The following is a 21,977-nucleotide window of genomic DNA, read 5'->3' on the forward strand; positions in this document are numbered from 1 at the left end:
TGTACCAAGAGTACTGTCTGGCCAGAAAACTGGCCTTCAGAACAGGCCCACCTCGTTGGTCATGATCAGTGGCTCCCCCAGAATAGGGATGTGTCTGAATGTGAGAGCCAATCACGTGACCCAAGGGTCACCAGGGGGCTCATTCTATCCTTCGTCTCATATAAATTTACTAGGGAGTCTTGTATCTGTGCAGGTGGGGGTTGCTTTATAACCCATTGTCAACTTTAGCCTCCACATTCCAGTCTTGATGGAGACGGCCCTACCTTGGGATCTAGATTCCAGTCAAGCCTCTGTACAGTGGAGCTAAGGCAGGGGCCTTGGGGGTGGGGCAGCACTGCTTCTGCTGTGGTTAGCAGTCTGCTTTATAAAGGGCAACACATGCGAGGTATTATTTACCCTGTTGACGTCAATGAGAGCACATTATCCACTCTCCTTTGCTGCCTGAAATAAGCCCTGGAGCTCATAGGACAACCCCCACCTTCCCCTCTCCCCCTCCACACACATTTACAATGCCATGTAGGGTCTTCACAGCAAAGGAGTTAAGCCAGTGGAAGAGATACCAATCAGTCCAAAGACCTTGGAGTGTCAGGCCCCTATGAAATGCAGCTCACTCAAGTGCTAATAAAAACACTGTTGCCTTTATTTTCTGTTAATTCAACAGGGATTACACATAAAAACATTTTCCTTGCAGAAAACAACCCCATTAAATTACCTTTTGGTACAAAGATCACTGCATTTTCAACAATTTCCTAACACTGAGTGGTGACGGGGGATACATTTTGATTTTTTTCACATTAAGAGTTCTGATTTGTTTTCAAGATACCCCAAATCATCAAACTCACCAAAAAGCTAAAAAAAAAACCCAAAATGAAAAAGGAAAAATTCATGATGAGACAGAATTTTGTCAAAATGAACTCTTTCATAGACCAGCTCGAATAATCACCCTCAGAAATAAATGCAGCTTATTTTGCCCTTTTCTGTAATTCTGGTTTTTATTGCAGTACAAAAAGAGAAGATAGCATTTAATTCTTGCCATCTTCTTCCTTTTCTATCATATCTTGCCAACAATTATGTATTACCACTGCTAGAACTGCTTTAGTCCAGGTAAAAACTCATTCAGTTTAGATATGGTCTAAACCATATCTAGATATGACTATTTAGATACTGTCAGTGACAAACCACTTTGCCAACTTAACACTGCTTATGTTTGGGATAATTTTGTGATGATACCATATATTTCTACTTGTTTTGAAACATCCTCCTTCCTCGCCCTCAAAAAGAATTTCAAGTTTTTGTCCAATCAAAACAAATTATTTTTTTTTATTCCTGAAAAGGTCTCATCAGCCAGTAGTGGGGAATCTTATCTGAAGAGGTGTGGGTCTGAAACTTTTGTTAGCTGAAGTTTAAAATTCCTCAGGTAAATCTCTGAAGCTATGATAGAACAACTCTAAAAATGTAGCCAAGTTACAGGAAGCATTCTTTTAGGAGAAAATGTAGCAAAACAGGAATACGTGATGGTGGACAGGAAGGTCGTTATGGTAACTTGGAGGGATCTTAGAAGGATTTGGTCCACCCCTCTGACTTCAGCAAGATCACATAGACCAAAGCAAGGAATCTTAATGATGTAATATATGAATCACCTTTTAAAGTCATGCTATATATTCACTCATCATGGATGGATCATCTGCCTCTGAATTAGTCTGCTAAAATCAGATGATTAAGTCCCAAATGTAGGGAGGGAGCAATGAATTCTGTAGATAGCATTATTCCATCCTAATATTTACTCCCCCTCTTTCCCCACCTTTGACGTTAAAGTGAGAACAAGAAAGGTCAAAATTGGGAACTTGTATCAGGCTTGTAAGACCAATATTGGTAAATTACATCAGTGTTGCTTTTTAAAAGTTAATGACTCATCAGATTTGGAATGCAAGTTATTCAGAGCATGAACTTATTTTAAAGTGAGCTAAAGTAGAATGGTCCGACATTGCCTTCTGAGCGACATGTAGAACAGAAAACTCTAGGAGCCTAAAATGTAGGTGGTTTGATTGTGACAGTCTTATTATGTCTAAAGGCAATAGTATCAGGGAAATGAAATTTTTCATAATCCTACACCTATCTGGGGGATGTCTCAATGAGCCTGTACCTAAGAGTTTAACCAGTTGCAGCAGGAGTAAAACTAGAAATGGCTGGGAATATGCTACCATTATTATCCCTGCCCCAGATGCTAAGTAATACAATCAAGGTTTAGGGATGAACTGCATTTCAGTACTTCCCTCCCTACCCAAAGCTTATGATCCTAAGGTAATTAGCAGCAGCACACAGCGTGGTACAAAGGTAATACTTCGAGTATAGGTTCTGAGCAACCAGAAAAGAAGGTTACCACCTCATCCAAATGGTGATGTCTGTTGAGGCCATTATTACTATAGCTAATGGGTCCATATATACCACTTCTCACCAGTACTCAAGCTGGTCTGTGCTCCAGGCCTCTCTCAATTGATTTCATGAGGGGAGTCACCTACCTCTCCTTAATCATGAAGCCAAAATGGAAACAAAAAGAAAAGGTCCATGCTTTAATGGTAGCCTTGGGCCTTCCCAGTCTCCCAAACAGTATTTTAGTGTGTAGTCATAAGCATCCCCTCTCCAATCCTCCCCTGATTCTGTCAGTTTCCAAGGGGAAAATGGTACCTAAAGAGACTGGTGATCAAATTTTCTCCTCCCTCATCCCCATCAAGTTCAGAGGAAGGTGTGAAAATGGTCTCCACTAGGATGGGCTGAGTCCCTGAGTCATGTCTCTCCTTGGTGGCAGTCCAGGTGTTTTCTGTCTCTTGGATAATGAAGGGCTACTATGGCAGATGCACATTTTGTCCTTTGTCCATCCCCTTAAGTTATAAAAGGTAGGAAAATAATGCTTGAAAGGAGGGGAGAGAGCTGGTGCTGAGTCTGGCCTGCTGGTGTGCATTAGCCGCCGATTTACAAGCAGAAGATCCATCCTCTATTCTGTAGAAATACACTGCATTACAGGGTCCAGCCTATCAGCTGCACGTAAATACTAAAGATAAATGCACCCGACTGCAATTCACAGTAGTGGTGCCATTTTTTCCCAAAGCAAAAGACTAATCCCCATGATCTAAAAGAAAAAAAAATAAAAAGAATGTACCACACACATATTGCACTTTCCTCCATGTGAAATTTTTACCCCATATACATCTCACCAAAGTTTCTTCAGAGGCATCTCTTATTACAAGATAACGAAGCTAATAATTACTATACAGTAGTGTACACTCTGCTAATGTTAAACAGATGCAAACAGAAGCAGCTATTTCAAAGTAGCATCAATATACAGTGGTACTATGTCCTTTTAGTGTTATTTTAGTATTTGTTTAAAGAAAACTATATGGAGTTTATAGGTCACTGGTTAAGGAACAGAGCAAATGACCTAATCACGTAGAGCTAACTAGCCAGTAAGAAGAATCTTCTCTGCTTATCAGCTGAAACATCAGTAAATATAAATTATTATAGGAATTTATTGATTTCTCCTTGAAACACATTGGTATTTGGTTTACAAAGACCAGCTAGGTAGGAGAGGCTTCATTTCCTCACCAGCCATGACTATGTTATTTGGTAATACTCTTAGGGCCCACATTGTTGAATGTTGCACTATTTCTCCCCTTTGTCCCTGCTGCCTTTAACCTCTGAATAACTTCTCCGTTTCTTTTTTCAATGGATGGGTCTTTCTAGTGCCACACAACCCTGTGGGAGTTCTTGGGGGGCAGCCAGCTACCCAACTGGCCTCTGGAGAGATTGTGTCAGTTGTCTGAGTGAAAGGGATATGGAGGGAGGACTGAGATGTAAATCTGTAGCCAACAAAATTCCTATGCTTTTGAAACGGTTCCTATGCTCAAAATGGAAAGTATTTCAATTTCATAAATACCAGAGAACACTAGTATATCTTTGAAAACACATCCATCCTCCTTCAATCTAAACATATCAAGCCATTTTAGGATCTGCAACTGTTTGCAGACTTGAAGCAGTTAAGAGATCAATATCGCCTTAGAAAAGAACACAATGAATAAAATAAATGTCTGTCATGTAGCAAATTAGGAAGCAATGTAAGGCAACTGCTGTTATGTATGTCAAAAAACTTCTTCCTTCTGGCTTAAGTTCTGTGGAATCTTAAAATGTGACAGCTGGTAGGTAGTCCTACCCAGAAGCACCTCCGATCACCTTTCCCAATTCTATGTGCATAGCAAGCCTTAAGTGTAAAGACCCCGCCTCCCTGTACACATGTTCTAGATAAATGAAGACCTGTTGTTCTCCCTAGGTTATGACTTTTAAATTATTGTGATTCTGTCCTTTCCACTAGCCTCTTTCTGTCACATAGAAGCTAACCAAAAACTAGTTCTTCACCCCCTGCCACCCAGCCCAGGAGTGTGGGGGCGGCGGTCAGTGCTGCTTGCCCGATTCCATCTGACCCAGAATGCTGAGCACATGAGGAGAGAGGAGCCGTCTCCGCCGAGCCTGCAACTGGGCCTCAGAAACAATGCTGAGGGGGAGTGAGCTGGGGTGGTCCATCCTGGCCATATACCTCCCTGCAGGGCAGTGCAGGGTCCCTGGTCTTTGTGCTTTACTGTGTTCATCTGCTCTGTGGCACAGTAGCCACTCTGAGGACAGGGATACTCCACATCATTAATACTGGATTTCTAACACTTGGGTGATGGCTGTCCAATTAGTGATCACTAATTCTAGGTATACAGGAGACTTGTCACATTTGCTTTTGACTTATTTTTGACAAATTCTAAGGTCTGAGGTGAGGTTAAGTTCTACTAATGAATGTCAAGTGACTGGCAGCTGGTCTGCTGTGAAATGGTTACCACATCCAGAGTTCTCTGAATATTGCTGTCATACGTTTAACATTTTAAGCAGATAAGCAAGTCAGAGCAGCAGAGGACACAACCACTCTGTATCCCACATGGTGGAACACCCGCTCTGATGGGACTTTGGATTCAGCATGGATACAATGGGGCGCTGTTGTCTGCCGAAGAACCCAGAAAGCATGGTGCTGCTCCCATGTCGCATGGGATGCCGCCGCTGCCGCCATCTTTGCTTGTCCTTAACATGTGCTAAAACCCGACACCACTGTCCAACATACAAAGCTTAATAAACCACTAGAGACGTATAGTGTAAATTTAAAGTACAGTTATTACTTTTTAAGAGACCATGAGACCCCTGCTGATCAGCTGCTCTGAGACCAGAAGTCTTCCCAAGGTGTGCGAGAAGCCTGCTCTTTCTTCTGCTCAGGGCTGGCCTTCATGATGTTTCCAGTATTTCTCCTTTCTGTTACACAGATGATATCTTTGGAGAACAAAGAGCACTGACTGATAGTTATGGCAATCCTTCAAGCCCAAGCCCAGCGGGCTGGTCCCCTCTGCAGGGATCTGCACCTTCTGAGGTGTGCCCCTGTTGACCAGAGGGAGCTGAGTTGCCCAAATCAGGGGTTCATCTCTAGCTTCTCCCAACATAGGTGAAATGCTATTACTTATTAGTCCAAGAACAAAGCTCATCACACTCCACAATTCAATGCCACGATACAACTTTCTTTTAAAATCACCTGTGTACCCACAATCCATAAGCATTCTTGATTTACCTTTTAGTGCCTAACACTTTGCTGCTTTATTTCAGTGAAAAAGATATTGCTTTTATTGCCAGGAAATAGGCCATGCCATGTTCTTGATTTCACCAGATTTCCCTTGATAATTGACTGGTATAACTTGGTATAAAATGAAGGTGTGAATTCCTTTCTTCCTACAAAATCATTTTCCGAGTCTTCCTCAAGTCTGCTTCAACTGCCCAAAGGGCATGATCTTCAGCCTAACAACTACGTTCAGTACCTGCCTCTGAAGCTCCTGTGGACAAGGCCAGGCTGAACTAACCACCCAGCCTCAGCCAGGTCCTGATAGTTCCAGTTGGGCAAACATGACATCTCCCCACTAGGGGAAATGCAGGAAAATAAGCTGTGAATTTCAAGGTTGGAATAAAAACAAAACTTCACACTCTTTTCCTTTGCCCTGCTTGCCTTGCTTCCTGACATGAACACTGTGTGTGCTGGGGCTAATTCACGAGGACATAGCCACTGGGCTGTGGGTCAACAGCCTCCATCATTTCACAATCAAAGAGTCCAGGCAACTCAGAGAGTGCTAGTGGGTCATAGTTGGAGGGGGACTCCCTTGGCCCAGAGCTCCTGGGACAGTCTGGTAATGCTACATTGCTTTGCTGAGCTGGGTCCATGGAATACTGACAGGGGGGAGGGTAGTCTGGCTCAGGGGGGGCAGCACCTGACAGCTCACGAGTCTGATAAGAGAATGGTAAGGGAGGGGGGGCTGCTGGCGGTTGTGGTGGCTGCTGCTGTAGCTGTGATGACAGCGGAGGAGGGGAGCTGGGAACCTGGGAGGAGGGCAAGGGCTGGAGCTGCAGTTTACGGTACTGGCTGAGGAAGGGGTCATATTGCATTTGCTCTGAGGAAGGCTCTAGGACTGGGCTGAGTGACTGGGCCAGGCCGAACTGGGGTGGCTGGGGTGGCTGTGGCGGAGGATTGGAGAGCTGTTCCTGGTGGGGAAGCGGCAGCTGCTGGTTTGGCCTTGGGTAGGAATTCTCTGCTATCTGCATCTGGTTAAAGTACGCCTGCAGCTGGGACTGCTTCTGTAGGAAGAGTCTCTTCTGATGGAGCCTGAATCAGGGACAGTAAAAGGAATGAATAAATACCTCAGGAGATTCTGTCTTTAATGAAAATGAAGACCCAGCCCAAGCCTCCCAAGCCTCCCAACCTCCTTCTCTTCCCAGGAGAAAAGCAACAATGGCAACTGTTCCTTACTTCTGAAACCAATGTAAGGTTCTCCCCCTTCCCACCAAAGTGGAGGGTCACCCAAGTTTTTCCCTTTGACATAAAGCCAAGCTCTGATTCTCAGCTTCTCAGACTTGGAACTTCTATGTAAAGCCAGAGGGCTAGGACAGAACCAGGACTTGTGCCCTGGCTACAAAATAGTAACCACCTGTTGACAAGACAAAGAATGGCCCAAGGAGCTGGCCAGAGTTTCAGCAGGGATGTGTTCCTGGCCTTCCTCAAAGTCGCAAGCACTGTTTCTAAGCTCTGAACCTAGAAACTGGGGGAGTCAGGCCTGACAAAAACGGACTCCTCAGGGCAGCCTCCTGAGGAGGCTCTGAGAACCCGGCCTCAAAGGCACGCCTGACCAGCTCCCCCTCAGGAGCACGCAGCACTTCCTTTGGTTTACACCATCCTCTCCAGAAGCTGACCACGACAGACAGTGGAGAAGAACCCCCAGAGGATTAAGAGGCGCAGGTGACGCCTGTTACTCCTTGCCAGGCCAATGCCTCAGCTAATGTGCTGCAGAACCAGGAGCTCTCCTGGCTGGAGGGACTCACAGAGGACGTTCCTCCTTCATATCTAACCCCCCTGAGGCAGGGCTTCCCAGCGGCTCTGCCAGGCCCAGTGACCTCTGACCCAAGACCCTCACCTGTGCTCCTGTAGCTGCTGTTCCAGGCTCCGCGGAGGGTCCTTACAGTAGAGCTGGCAGGTGTTCTGTGCTTTGGACAGGAGACTGGGTTTCTGCAACAAATTTAAACAAGGCAACTCAGGAAAAATGAGCTTACCAGGATATATCAGTGAAGACTTCTTGGGTCTGGAGGATAATCTTGAAGAATTAGCTAGAATCTTTGTTGGGAATGAGACTAAGATGTCATGGTTAAGTCACTGACAAGAAGGCAGCAGACCCTGACAGGTAAAGATGGAATGGAATCAGGAGGACTGACAGCTGTTTTCAGTTCTGACCCTTCTCATTCCTTAGTTACTCACTTTCATAATTTGAAGAATTGCAACAAGGATTTACTAGGTTTGAAAAATAAATTATTTACTTTTTCAGATTAGGGTCAGTTGGAAAACACAGATGGCCAGGTTGGCCCTGACCGATCAATACCTCAAGGACATTTATTTTCCTGGGGTTTGATGACAGATCTGAATGCCCAGGGCATGTGTCTAATTACATTCCCAGAAGCCACAAAGAGCACATAACGATAAGAACGCAGCAGCTCCCGGAGCAAATGTTTGTTTTGCTCACTGGCAGATCCTGGCAGAGGAAGAAGGGGAAGGATCCCACCTGGAGTCTATGCTGCAGGTACTGGGTCTCTAGGCTTTGCCGTCTGGACAGTTGTGGATGCACAGTGTTAGGGAAAACAGAAGCATTTTCCTGTGGCTCAGTGGCTTCCTCCTGATGAGGGGAAGAAGAGAAAGAAAAGTAACTTAAAATTCTGTACGAGGGTCTTAGTTTCAGTAACCTGAAGGGCTATCGAGAAGAATCCTAACTCTTCATAATGTAGCACCGAGGCAATGGAGGGTCAACCCCTTGGTGGCATGTTTACAGAAAAGGGGGAAATACATCCCATCGAAAGGAGACTACGAATTACTCCAGAGGCACTAGGCCACACTGGACCTGGCATGATGGTTCTTGCACTCCTGGTGCTTCTGCTGCTTCACAAGCATGTCTCAGTGTTCCTCAGACAGATCTGTAATTTCACTGAGGGGGATGAATAGTGATGTTGGACCCGTGTCTGTGTCTTTCCCTAAACTGCCCAGCGCTGCTCCCCAGCAGCTGAGGTGGGGGTGGGGGAGGGGAGGAGAGGGAACAGCCTTCCTGGCAGCTGTGCTGCCACGTGGGCTCAGGGGAGCACAGAGGCTGGCCATCTCCTGCTCTTCTGCTGACATATCCCTCTGATGACTGTCATGCCACCCTTACAAGCCGGCTCAGCACTGGTGCTGTGCTAAAGTCTGTGCATGCTTCTGTGTGGTCTCTCCACGGCACTTGGGATGACTCTGTTTTGATGGAGGCTATAGCTCTCCACATTTGCAACCACATAACATCATATTAAAAGGACTGATGTTAAAAATGGGTTTTTGTTTTCTTTACTGGGGCAGCTGGGTGGCACAGTGGATAGAGTGCCAGGCCTGGAGTCAGGAGGATCTGAGTTCAAATGCAACCTGAGACATTTACTAGCCATGGGACCTGGGCAAGTCACTTAACCACATTTGCTTCAGTTTCCTCATCTGTAAAATGAGCTGGTGCAGGAAATGGCAAACCACTCCAGTGTCTTTGCCAAGAAAACCCCAAATGGGGGCATGAAGAGTTGGACATGATTGAAATGAATAAACAATAACAACAACAAGCATCATAGAAACAATATTGGTGTTAAAATTTTTTTTTTAATTTTTAGGAACAAGCCTGGGTGCTGCAGAATTTCCCAAATGTAGTACAGCTTGCTCCCTTTTTTCCTAATTAACTCTGAGCCCAGCTCATCATAATGCATCTGTAGTGCCTGCCCAAGACACTACGGACTGGGGGTCCAGCTCCACAGACTGTAGATCCAACAGCATATCATACTCTGGACAACAGGCATTCCTCATCCACTTGATTATTCAGTTGGATTCTTTGGGTGTTGTGGATCTCACTGCACAACCACTGCTCTCCCATTTTTTAGGACTTGCAGCAGCTAGCACAATGTCCCTGCAAACTCGCAGAGGACTGCCCTGACATCCTCTACAACTGTAATAAACACCTTCAGAGAGCACACACGGCCCCTGTTTAATGCCTCACTTGATCTTAATAATCAGAGGACTGACTGTCAAAGCCATCTCTGTCGTGTCCATTAAGGAATCTTGTCTGATGTTAATACATGCATAGGAAACACCTTACTGGAAGAGTCTTTACAAACTGTTCAACCCTATAAAGTTTTAAAAATAATCAACAAACAATAAGACAGCGGAATCTCGTATTCTCTATGTCAGTAGTTCTCAATCTTTTTGGTTTCAGGACTCCTTTATACTCTTAAAGTTACTGAGGATTCTGAAGGGCCGATATTTATGTGGGTTATATCTATCATTATTCACTGTATTAAAAATTAAAATTTCCTGCTATTAATTACCCCTGAAAGGGTTTTGGGGTCCCCAGGGAGCCCTAGACCACACTTGGAGAAATACTGCTCTATGACCTCCTCCCTGACAGAGGTGGGCTGTGGGGTCACCGAACTCACACCTTCAATTGATCAAGAAGCAGGTATTAAATCCATACTAAGGAATGAGCTTTGTGTTAGGCAGTGAGAATGTAAAGACAAAATAAAACTGTATGTCCTTGGAGAGTCAATATTCTGTGAAGAAAAACAATGCACTCATACATGAGTAAATGTAACCTCTATGCAAAGCAAATGGAGGCAGCCTGGTACAGGGGAAAGAACACTGGTTTTAGAATCACAAGACCTGGGTTCAAGTCCTGCCACTGACGCTTACTGCCTGTGTAACTTTGCTGGTCCATAAAAGGAGGGGGCTGGACTCTGATGTCCAGCTCTGAGGTCACTTCCAATTCTAGGTCTATAATCTCATGATCCTAAAGAGGAACTAATTCTACGTGAATACCAGTGGTTGGGGGGGCATCACCTGAGCTGAGCAATGGAAGAGGCACAGCGAGAAGGAACCCTGTTCAGGCATGAGGCACAGGCTCTGCACAGGCACGGGGACGGGAGGTGAAGGGCTGTGAGAGAAACAGCAAGGCCAGTTTGGCTGGATCACAGACAGCTTGAAGTAATGCCATTCAGTCTGGAAAGGCAGGCTGGAGCAAGATTAGGAAGGGCTTTAAATACCAAACACAGGCGCTTGTGTTTTGTTATTAATTGGTTGTGCAGTACTGGTGCTCAGGAGAGTGTCTGGGGCTAGATATATAGTCATTCCTCTCATTCGCTCTTCAGCCTTTGCAAACTGGCTTCCAACTTAATTATTTAACTTGAAATTGCTCTCTTTAATGTCACCAATGATCTCTCTGTTGCCAAGTCTGTTGTTTATCCCCCTCAGTTCTTGAGTCCTTGAGGCTACTCCCTCCTCTCTTCTAGGATTTCAGGACTTGACCTCCACCCACCTGTCTGACCATTCCTCAGTGGCTGGCTTGTGTGTTGTATCATTTCCCCTTTAACCACAGTTATACCCCAATGTTCTATCCTTGGCCCTCTCTTCTCCCCCTACACTCTTGTAGTTACGCCATCAGCTCCCAGGGGTTTAATTACTATGTGTGTATTCAGATGGCTCACAGACTGACAAATCCAGCCTTGGCATCTTCCCTGAGGTTGTCCTACGTCACCAAGCTTACTGGACATTTTCAACTGGAGGTCTTACACAAAACTCAGAACTCATTATCTTTTCCTCTGCCAAACTTCCCCAGCACTTCGGAGGGCAGGCTTTTTAGTCACTCAGGTTTTCACAGCCTTGTTGTCGGCTTGGACTCATCGTGTCCCATGCTGCCAAATCCCGCCAGTGCCACCTCTATATATCTCATATGGATCCTCTTTTCTCTCAACTCATCAAACCACCATTCAAATTCAGAAACTCATCTCCTCTTGCTAGGACTACTGCATTAGCTTCTTCAGAGGTATCAAGGCCTTAGGTCTCTCTCCTTCTATAATTCATCCTTCACGCAGCTGCCAAAGTGATTTTCCTTAAGTCAAGGTCTGCCTACATCATTTCCCTACCCAGCAAACTCTAGTGGTTCCCTATTAACTCTAAGAGAATATTTAAAGTTTTATGTTTAGCTTTTAAAGTCTTGAACAATCTGACTCTAACCTATCTTCCCAGTTTCACTGTGTATTACCCTTTGTCCCAAACTCTACCAGCCAGGCTATTCGGCCTTCTCTGTGCTCTTCACACATGGCGCTCCACATCGCACTTCTGGGCTTTTGCACTGGCTATCTTCCATGCCTGGAATGCACCCCCCTCCTCATCTCCACCTCGCAGAGTCCCTCTCCTGCTTCCCGATGCAGCTTCTACATGATACCTTTCCTAATTCTTCAGTTGCTAGTGCCTTTATCTTGTATTTATTTGTATTCAATCTTTTGATATTTTGTAAATATATATGTATGTAATTGCCTCTCCCATTAAAATGTGAGTTCCCTGAGGGTAGGCCTAGTTTGCCTTATTCTTTGTATTTGTAACCCCAGTGTCTGGCACATGGCACATCCTTAAATGCTTGTTGATTGACTGGAAGTTATTTGTACAGAAATGATCAGTGAACTCACGGCTTTAGGAGATACCCACAGTTAGAAGGAGAACAAAGAGAGAGCAATGTCACAAAAACCCAGGGAGGAGAGAGTTGTCAATAGCATCAAATGTTGCAGAGGCAGAAAAGAGTACAAACTGAGAAAAAAACCAATTAGATCTGGTCATTATGATCACTGGTAACTTCAGGGAGAACAATTTTAGTTGAGTGATGAGCTCAGAAGTCAGACGGCACGGGCCTGAGAAGTAAGGGAGAAAACAGGAAGCAATGAAAGCAAGCAGCTGCTCATTTTCCAGGAGTTCAACTGAGAAAAGAGAGAGAGGGAAGGTCATACTCTGAAGGCATGGTAGGGTTAAGTCAGAATTTTTTAAGGATGGGGGAGACCTGGGCATGCTCATATGCAGTTTGCAAAAAGCCAATAGATAGACTGAAGCTTAGAGAAAAGAAATGATTTTTGGGACAATGTGGGGGAAGAAATGGGAGCAAGGGTATAAGTGTAGGGGTGGCCTTGGTGAAGAGGAGGGACATTATTTCATCACAGACTGAAGGAAAGGAAGAAAGAATGGGTGATACCAAGACATTTTGAAATCTAGGAGAGAAGAGAGTGTTAATGGTGATTAATTAGCCTCTATTTCCTCAGTAAAGAATAAGGTTATGTCCATTCCTGAAAAGGATAATGGTGGGGGTAAGTCATATAGGAAGCTTGAGGAGAGAAGACAAGTCTTAATATAGCTGTTCTGAAGAATCTGTTGGAGATAATTAGGGAGGAGTAAAAGACTGCCTTGGTGTAGTAAGGGCCCAGTTGAGAATAGCTAACATTTGCTGCTCACTCAGTATGGTTATGTGATTCCTCTAGTTCTAATCAGCAGCGTATAAGTAGGAGAGGAAGAGGTGTATGTATGGTAGGTATAAGCCAGGCTTTGAGATTGGCAAATTCTAGATTTAAGACTGGGAAAGGAAGTGGAAAGTGAAGTCAGATCATAGTTGATGTGGGTCATGATGTGGTCATGAGTCATGATGAGCATTAAAAATAGGTTTAGGGGAAGCAAGGCATTGAGAGAGAGGAAATGATATAAAAGTCACAGTTGGATAGGAGAATTTAAAAATTCTTGAAGTGGAAGTAGAGCACTTATGGATAATAGTGAGATCAAGGGCGTGACCTGGGTGGGGATGAGGTGGAATGAAAGTGTAGGCCAGTTGAAGAATCTAAGGAACTTTGACCTAAATGAGGTATGAAGGATCATTAACTTGCAAGATGAAGTAATCTAGCATGATAAGAGGGAATGAGGCACAGAGGAAAATCTGGTACTGAACTTCATGAGAAAGAAGAGAGAATGACTTGGAGACCAGTGGGTAACTACCATGAGGATACATGTGGACAGAGTGACCTTCACTGGAGGGAAGGATGCTGAGAAGCTGCAGCAGAGGCAACAGGAAGCAAGGCTTAAACCTACTCTTCTTGGACCAGAAAACTGAAGGTCATCAAGGCAGGTGTATCCAACACTGGAAAAGACAGCCAGGAATGCAATACCTCTGGGGGGCTAAGAAGAAAGGGAGGAGGAATCCAGGTCCTTCTCAGTGCCAGATGTGCAGCGAACATAAGAAGTAGAAGTCTAAGATGAGGGGGAGTTTGTTAATGATACAGAATTCTAGAAAGCATAATGGAAGGAAAGGAAGAGCTGGATTGGAATTTGGGAGTCCATGAAAGTGGATATGGAAGGAAAAAAATGGGAAAAGGTGGATTGCTTAGGGAGCTAAGACTTCATCTTCACTAGGGTTGAGAGAATAAGAGTTAAGTGGATGAAACAGTATGAGGATGGTATGGGGATTCAGTACCTTTTGTATGAAAAAGTTAAGGCTCCAGAGGTCTAAACTGTGGAATTGAGTTAGGAATGCTTAGTTCTGTGGGTGTCATTAGTGATGTTAACCTAAGCTAACAAGAAGAAGGAGGTTAGGTTAACCTTTAGGTGCTTACTTGAAGGTTCTGGACAGAAGGACGAATTGTTTATAGTTATGTGTTTCCAGTATTACTGTGGGATTTGGACATGCACACATTATTTAAAGGGCCTCCAATACCCACCTGTGAGGCACTGCTGACAAGGTCTTGGAGCTGAGGAGCAGCTGATGCTAAACTAGGTTCTGCCTCTGAGCCCATCTGTTCATACAGCAACTGGACTTTGTTCAGTTCAAGAATTCCTTTGGTTCGAGCCAGGTTCTGAAGATGCTGTCTAAATGCTACAAGCCCTGAAAAGAAAATTTAAAAAAAAAAAGGAAAAAAAAGATTTACAAAAAGCCCAGATGAATACTCAAGGCCTTTCAGTAAGTAATCTAACACATATGATTACAAAGCCCCACTTAGCTCCTATTGTTTATAATTTTGAAAATTGGTAGAAAAGTAGAGAAGAGAAGAGTTACCTTGTGTGAGAGAGGTATCTGATGCCCTCCGGCCTTCTCTGAAGCTCACTGGGGACCTGTTGTGAGCCTCTCGTTTCTGGGAGCTTAGCACCTGCATGGCTGGATTGGCAGGTTGGATGCTTATGAAAGGAGGTGTCAAGCGATGTGCAGGCTGATTGGCCAACATGATGTCCTTCAGTGATGGGTTGTCCTCTAGAAAGTTCAGATCCCTCTGAATGGAGCCCATGTCGTACTCAGAATCCACACTGCCCAAGGACTGATGGTCGTTCACAGAAAAGACTTTTCCTTCAAGAACCAACAAAACAGGTATAACTAGAACCAGTAAATCTTTCTTTGGGCATGTGATGTATAGCACGACCAGCTAACTAATCAATCGTTTCATAAACTCTTCACATTCCTAGGCTAAATCTTCTAGGAATGAAATGAACTATTTTCCCAATCTTCAAATTTGAGAACAAATATAATGGGGACAGCACCGGCAGATGAGAATTCCTTAAAAGGTCCAGATATGCCAAGTTCTGGGATTTTATCTTGGTGCTATCTGGGTAATATAAAAAATGAAACAGACTAAAACTCAGGACTTGATTCTTAAATGTAACCAACAACTCTCAGGTGGTAAGGGTACAATTTAAACACTGAAGGTCTGACCTGATTCCTATGTCAACATTTACCTGTGCCAGGCATCATAACTAACTGATTGGTCACTTCTGCCAGTGTGTGACGTCTCTGCCCACAGCGTGTTGATTGGAAAGCATCAAATGTATGGCTGGGGTCGTCCTCAGACTCTCCTTCTGTCTCAATTCCTTCATCAATGGAGGTCTCCATCATATTACTAGGCAGTGATTGGCATCCTTTTCTCATCATTATGGGGGGCACTGGGTCCAGGAGACAACCATTCACCTACAATATCAAGAGTATAAGAGTGAAATTCATCAGTCACTGCTCTGCTGAGACACTGGATGTTTCTATAAAAGAAGATGGCACAGTTGTTGTTCAGTCATTTTTTAGTTATGTCTGACTCTTTGTGATCCCATTTGGGGTTTTCTTGGCAAAAATACTGGAGTGGTTTGCATTTCCTTCTCTAGCTCATTTTACAGATGAGGAAACTGAGGCAAACATGGTCAAGTAGCTTACCCAGAGTTACAGAACTAGTAAGTGTCTGAGGCCAGATTTGAACTCAGGAAGATGAATCTTTCTGACTTTAGGCCTGGCACTCTATGCACTGTGCCACTAGTTGCCCTAAGATGGTACGGACTTTGGAGCAAACTGCAAACTGAGTGAGATATAGAATCCTCACGTGGCATTTTGTTAAAGATTTAGGACCAAAGATTCAGGTAAGACCACTGCCGTGCTGTCCATAAGATAAAGGCCTGCTCTACCACAAACTGGCATTTCCTTTGGGGCTGTTCTTCCTGTGGTTCTGCCTTCTCAGAGGCACTCCATATTGGAGTTAACCACGTTTTTAATTTTTTGAGGGAGGATAAGGGGGAAAAGAAGCGAAGTGGTAGTGAGGAACAAGAATTCATTTGCTGTACTGTTCAGGACGGAGGAACCTCCAATATTCTTCATGTTTTGAAGTCATAAACTACTCTAGAAGGTTCCCAGCACACTTTTGTGCCCACAATCATACTTCCTGCCCACTGGATTTAACTTTTATTGGGCCCATGTGCCTGTGGTACATAAGTGCGAACATTCTCCATTGTGGCTGGAAACACAACAAAGGCCTGAAATAATACTGCAAATGGTCAGTGCCTTCCATTATAGAATAATAAATGACTTACATGCCTCCAAATCTAGGAGAGGTTAATGAATGCCAGAGCACTGAACTCACTCTCCACGGGACAACACATAACGATAATCTACATCTCACTTCCAGCAGAGGTGAGCTCAGTCTTGCTCAGAGGTGAGAATCTGGCATGGTGAAGCCATGCTTTTAGAAGCTGTTGCCAAGAAGGCCCACTTACACTTGAATGACCCACTGCAGGGTGGACAGAAGCATCCAGAAGGAAACTGTAGTCTGGCTCTCGCCTGGATGGTAAGAGCTCCAAGAAAAAGCAAGTCTTTGTCTTGATACTCTCTGTCCCCCCCACTTTGTGTAATCATGTACACCCTGAGAACAGCTTCTGAAGAACAGCCAGTCACAGGGAGACTCAGCGCTAAGCAATACTTTCACCTGGAAGACGGTGTAGAATGCTTATTTCCTTTGGAAGCAAGACAGACCCATATGTGAGGTGACGTGGGACCTTCCTATGCCAGAAACTTCCCCTTCCCTGTAGCCAATCGTTTTGGAGGAATTTTAGGCTCTTTATTTGGAGAGGGAGACTTGGGTGAGTCAGACCTTTGTTTGCCTGTGCAGAGGTTATGCCATGAAAATAGCTTTGGGGCTGTGCCATCCTTGGGAATGAGATGGCTGCAGCATTTTAAATAAAGAGCACTTGGAGAAGAAGTCAAGTGAGGTCTCAAAAGGAGTGTTCCTTCAGGGCCTGCCCAGTCCCCTGGCACCCCACAACTTTTAATCCTGACGGCTCCTTCTATTATCAGCCTGGCCTTTCCCCAGGTTTCTCCCTTTCTTGGGTGGCTCAAGCGTTTCAGAACCAAGCGGCTTGTTGAGAAGCATCTTGTAACTCCACTGTGGCTTGAGACCTGTTCATACTCTGCTGATTCAGTTTTCTGACACTGTCCAGGTGTAATGGGAATGCAAATTTGGAAGATCTTCCCTGCCCCTAGGCTAAAATGCACCTGAAGCCTGGGGAGGGAGGCTTGTTTTTCAGTAGATACTTCTTGATTGGCCAGTGAGTCAATAAGGTTGTTACATTCTCTGAGCCAGGAGAAGGCTATATAAGCCCTGATGTATAGCTTTGTTTTGGGACTCACTTTGAGAAGTGTTCTGTGATTTGATCTGAATTCTGGGAAGCCGTTGTTGAGAGTCCCCTGGCTTTGAAAAACCCAGATGTGGAAACCCAGATGTTGACTGGGTATGGATGTAATGGTTGGACAGTTTGGAAAGCTGTCTACTTGATCTGTTTCTGTCTTGATAATTCTGCCTGTATGCTTTGAAGTTCGGGGTGCTGACCATTTCCCCTGAACAAGGTAAACGATATATGTCTGACTGATTAAAGTAAGCTTGTTAACCCATTTTGAGTTGCTTTCCTTTAACAAAGCAGATCCAAGAACCTGTATGGGCAGCAAACCCTGAGGACGCGCTTGGGGTGCTTGCTGCTACACCAGGCACGTAACCATTCAACTTATGGAGCCTCTACTTCGTCTGAGGGGCTCCAAAGACACAAAGATGGGGAAGCAAATAAGGTCGTATTGCAAAGACTGGAGGGTGAAGCAATGACTAAGTATGTCGCTGTTCAACAATGTTTAATTTAGAATTTCTACTAAAATCTTACAAGTGAGCAGGGACTGATGTTGATATCAGAGTGGATCGGCTACAACCACTTGGACACTCACAAAAATTTGCTATGCACTCTTGTGACTCCTGGAGAAAAGCAACTTTTACTTTTTGCTTCTCGGATGACAGAGATAAAAGGTCTGAACAGGCACTACTATGGGCTGCACAGCTCTACCTCACTTAAATCTAATTCATGCACAAGTCAAGACACTGCCCTCATCATGTCATTGATCCACTTTGAGAATGAAGGATCAACAGCAACAGGTTTGCCCTGTACTTAAAAGGTAGAAGTGCATTTAGAAATGAGCTTAGGCTTCCTAAAAGAGCAGACATTCATAGTGTCCTTTCTTTCTGGTACTCAGACCCTTGCCCACCTGACCCCAGGTCATCTTTGGAAGAGGGCAACTTGATGGCACACCAAATGGACCCAGGAAAAGCTTGTGCTCACCAGATTCTCTGAGAAAGGGTATTCTCTAGCTGTATTAGTTAACTACAGTATGGATTTTGGGAAGTGAATGTTTTTATATATGATTAACCCATTTCCTCATATAATCATTTTGGTCCACAAGAAGCTCTGGTAGAGAGATTAGCCAAAATAAACTCTTGCTCTCATCAGCACTCTTCACAATCTGCTCTTTGTTGTAGCATATCCTTCTCCTACCAGAAACAGCTGCTTACATGGTGAGGTGGTATGACCAGAAGACATTCTCCGATGCCCTGGGGCTTGATCAAGTTTAGGAACAGATTAAAAAGTGGCAACCAGTTTCTGGTTATGGCTCAGCTGCTCTTGCCTCCCACAGTGGGCTGTTCTCCTCAGCCTGTCTTCAATCTGGTTATAACAATTCCCATTTATATAGAGTTGTAAGGCTTACTTTCCCCCAAGAACACTGTGAAATAGGCAGTGAAAGTATTAGCCCTATTTTACAGATGAAGAAAGGGAGACTCAAAGATGTTGAATGACTTGAATGTGATTGCCTAACTTGTATAAATGTCAGGGGTGAAATCTGAACCCAGGTTTCCTGACTTTAAGTCTACTCTTTCTTTCCATTATCTCATGTCTTTATAGGGGGAAAGGAGGATTGCAAATTCTAAGTATACTGTCAAAGACCTGGCCCATGCTCTTTATTCTTCCCTCCTTTGCCAGACTGGCAAAAGAGCCAAGAGAAGTTACTATGCCTCACACAGACCGTCTTATTCTGGCATTAAAACAGGCAAAGGTACCATTATCACACATTGTAACCTTAGCAGCAACAATAAAAAGTGCTTGTGTAACATTGGGAATGAAAGGCTTCTTCACTTGGCATCTGGACTGATTATGGATCAGATGAAGTGGGGAGGGGTATAATAATGCTTTCAATGGCAGTCTGGGATTTCCTTCTTCCCAATACCTTAAAACTTTGGACATTCTGCGGCAAAAATGGCTGGTAGGTTTTGTGCTATATCAGCTATTAGAAATAAGATATTTTGTTCTAGAAACAATCTCTGCTGCCTGAGGCACACAAATTAGAGGTCTTCTGAAATGTAACCAGGGCTGGAGAGAGCTCTAACACTTTGAAAGGCTCTCCTTTTTCCTTCTCCTTGAAGTCAGTTCACAATTATAAGAAACCATACACACAGAAGTCACTGAAGTGTTTAGGGTACAAACAGGACTCACAATAGTCAGTGCTCCTATCAACAAGGGATAAAGCTTCTTGGTCTACCATAAAAAAGAATGCTTGAAAAATAAGAGGTTCTGCACCAATAAGTAGTGTCATTTATATCCAACAAAAATAGCAAAAATGAAAAAGCTACATTATACCACTGAATTTTGAAACAAATGTCACTGTTGTCTATGAAAATTCATCACCAACCACACATTTTCATGGCCCAATTTCCCCCCTTTTGGCGGGCAGAAGAGGAGTGGTGATTTGGAAAATCTTATTATTGGCCTTTGTGGTCCCCTCAAAATGAAAACAGGAAGGGATTATGAAATATGTAGAAACACTTCTTTGTAGAACTCACCACCTTCAAGACAACAAATACAATCCAAAAATTCATTCTACTAATTCAAAATGAGACCAAGTACCAGTTTTCAGTGTCCATCTGTAGCTACCTTTGCCATGACCTTAAGCTTACTTACAGTGTTTAGAATATTTGGACTGATGACCTAAATGTAGGGCAGCAAAGTAGATAGAATACTGGAACTGGGGTAAGGAAGCCATGGGTTTTATTACCACCTTTAACACTTACTGGCTGGGCAAACACATGAACAACTCAATTCTGAGCCTCAATTTTCTCATCTGTAAAATACAGATAATACCTGTTAAGTACTTACATCCCAGGGGTACTATGAGCCTTAGATGAAGTAATGTATAAAGGTTTTGCAAACATTAAAACCTATATAAAACCATCACTTATCATCTGACATAACAATAATCATCATGAATATCCTCAATGTAGATACAGGATCCTGAAAGCACCACAACTCCCTAACAGCTTCAGGGATGAATGCAGTCTGTCTTAGCATATTTTAGACAGCTGTAAATAATCAAGAGGTTTGGATGAGAAGGGATCATGGGATTTGGAGCTTAGAGACATCTAGTCTGACCCTTTTCATTTCACAAATAACAAAACTGAAGTCTGGAGAGGTAAAGTGATTTCTCCAAAGTTATGTGTGTAAAACTGAACCAGGATTTGAACTCAGGTCCTCTAATTCCAAATTAGGAGGTCTCTATCTCTTATACTACAAGGATGCCTTAAGGTCTATCCTGGCTCCTCTGAGACTGGAACCTAAAAGGTTTAATACCTTTAAAGAAGATCACAGATCCCTATATAGATCATAGGGAGATGCAGTCTCTTGAAATTTACTATAAATATCAGTTACTGAGGACAGAAATGAAATTAGTGAATATATGATGTTATGAAATGCTTCCTAAGAAATATAATGGGTAGGGGCAGCCAGGTGGCTCAGTGAGTAAGAGCACCAGTCCCAGTGTTGGGATGACCTGGGATCGAATCCGAGCTCCGATACTTAGTACCACACCCAGAAATAACTGGCTGTGTAACCTTGAGCAAGTTACTTAACCTGGATTGCTAAAAAAAAAAAAAAGAAAGAAAAAAAGAAATATAATGGGTAGAAAATGCTATCACCAAATGCACTTCAATCAAACTGAACACAAAGATGAGCTGTAGTCACACCTGACAAAGCCTCAGAGCTGTAGAGCTGAAGGAATAGAAGAGATCTCAGGGATCATCTATTTTAACTCCTACTCAAATACCCTTTCTACCATCCCCAAGCAGTCATCCAATCTCTTTTTAAACACTGCCAGAAGCAAGGAGAGTGCCACTGGCTGAGTCAGCTCACTCCAGTTCTCCAAGGTTCCAACAGTTTCTATGTGTAGTGATTTATAGGTCCCAAAAGAGGCAGTATTAGGGAGGAGAACAAGCTAAGATGAACAAGCTAACAAAAATACAACAAGCAAAAAATAAACTTAGCTGGTTTGCACAGCAGAGTTATACCAGGACTCTAGAATTGTTCCCTCCATACAAAGGCCTTAAGTAGCATTCTGAATCTTCCCCCTAATCATCTTCAATTTGTTCTCTAGTTACAATAAAACTCACATGCTTTAAAATAATTGCTCACTTTAAATAATAATGCAGACAGTGTCCCATTTGTATGTTTGGGGCCAGATGCCCTCAGAGACGAAATTTTAATACCCTATGTTTGTTCTTTCTCAGAGCTTCAAAAGAGGTGAGTTTTATTTTTTTGGGGGGGAGGGGCTTCTTATCTCTTCCATCCCAACTTATGTCCAGATTTCAAGCATGCAAAGAAATGGAATAAGATGGCTTCCCAACCAAGTGTGAAGGGAGGCAGTAATAGCTCATAGAGTATACTGAAACACCATTCTAAGCAGACAAACAAACCTTCTAAGTGTGAAATTGTAGGGAAAGAAAAGCCTATCACCCAAAAAGGCAATGTTTGTAGTAATCGTTACAACCTCTAATGGTTAGCAGTAGCTCAGTTTTATGTCTTACCAAAAGCACTGCATTCCTATTTCACATACTAGAATCAAACTGTCTGCTCT

General features: G+C 43.6%; 1 protein-coding gene across 1 annotated transcript in view; it reads right to left on the reverse strand.

The window, feature by feature from the left end:
- Positions 1-619: 619 nt before the first annotated feature.
- Positions 620-21,977, reverse strand: part of SIK2 (salt inducible kinase 2) — a 167,180-nt gene continuing 145,822 nt past the window's right edge. Inside the window, exons 10-15 of the mRNA XM_069080260.1 lie at positions 15,188-15,416; positions 14,517-14,801; positions 14,182-14,345; positions 8,169-8,279; positions 7,530-7,621; positions 620-6,724 (exon numbers count right to left, since the gene is read on the reverse strand). Of these exons, the coding sequence (XP_068936361.1) occupies positions 6,109-6,724; positions 7,530-7,621; positions 8,169-8,279; positions 14,182-14,345; positions 14,517-14,801; positions 15,188-15,416 (1,497 nt within the window). The 3' untranslated portion in view covers positions 620-6,108. The remainder of the gene's footprint in view (positions 6,725-7,529; positions 7,622-8,168; positions 8,280-14,181; positions 14,346-14,516; positions 14,802-15,187; positions 15,417-21,977) is intronic.

The sequence above is a fragment of the Petaurus breviceps genome, unplaced genomic scaffold (assembly GCF_028583685.1).
Source record: "Petaurus breviceps papuanus isolate PSGF00001 unplaced genomic scaffold, PetGlider_PUasm1.0 91133, whole genome shotgun sequence".
Lineage (NCBI taxonomy): Eukaryota > Metazoa > Chordata > Mammalia > Diprotodontia > Petauridae > Petaurus > Petaurus breviceps.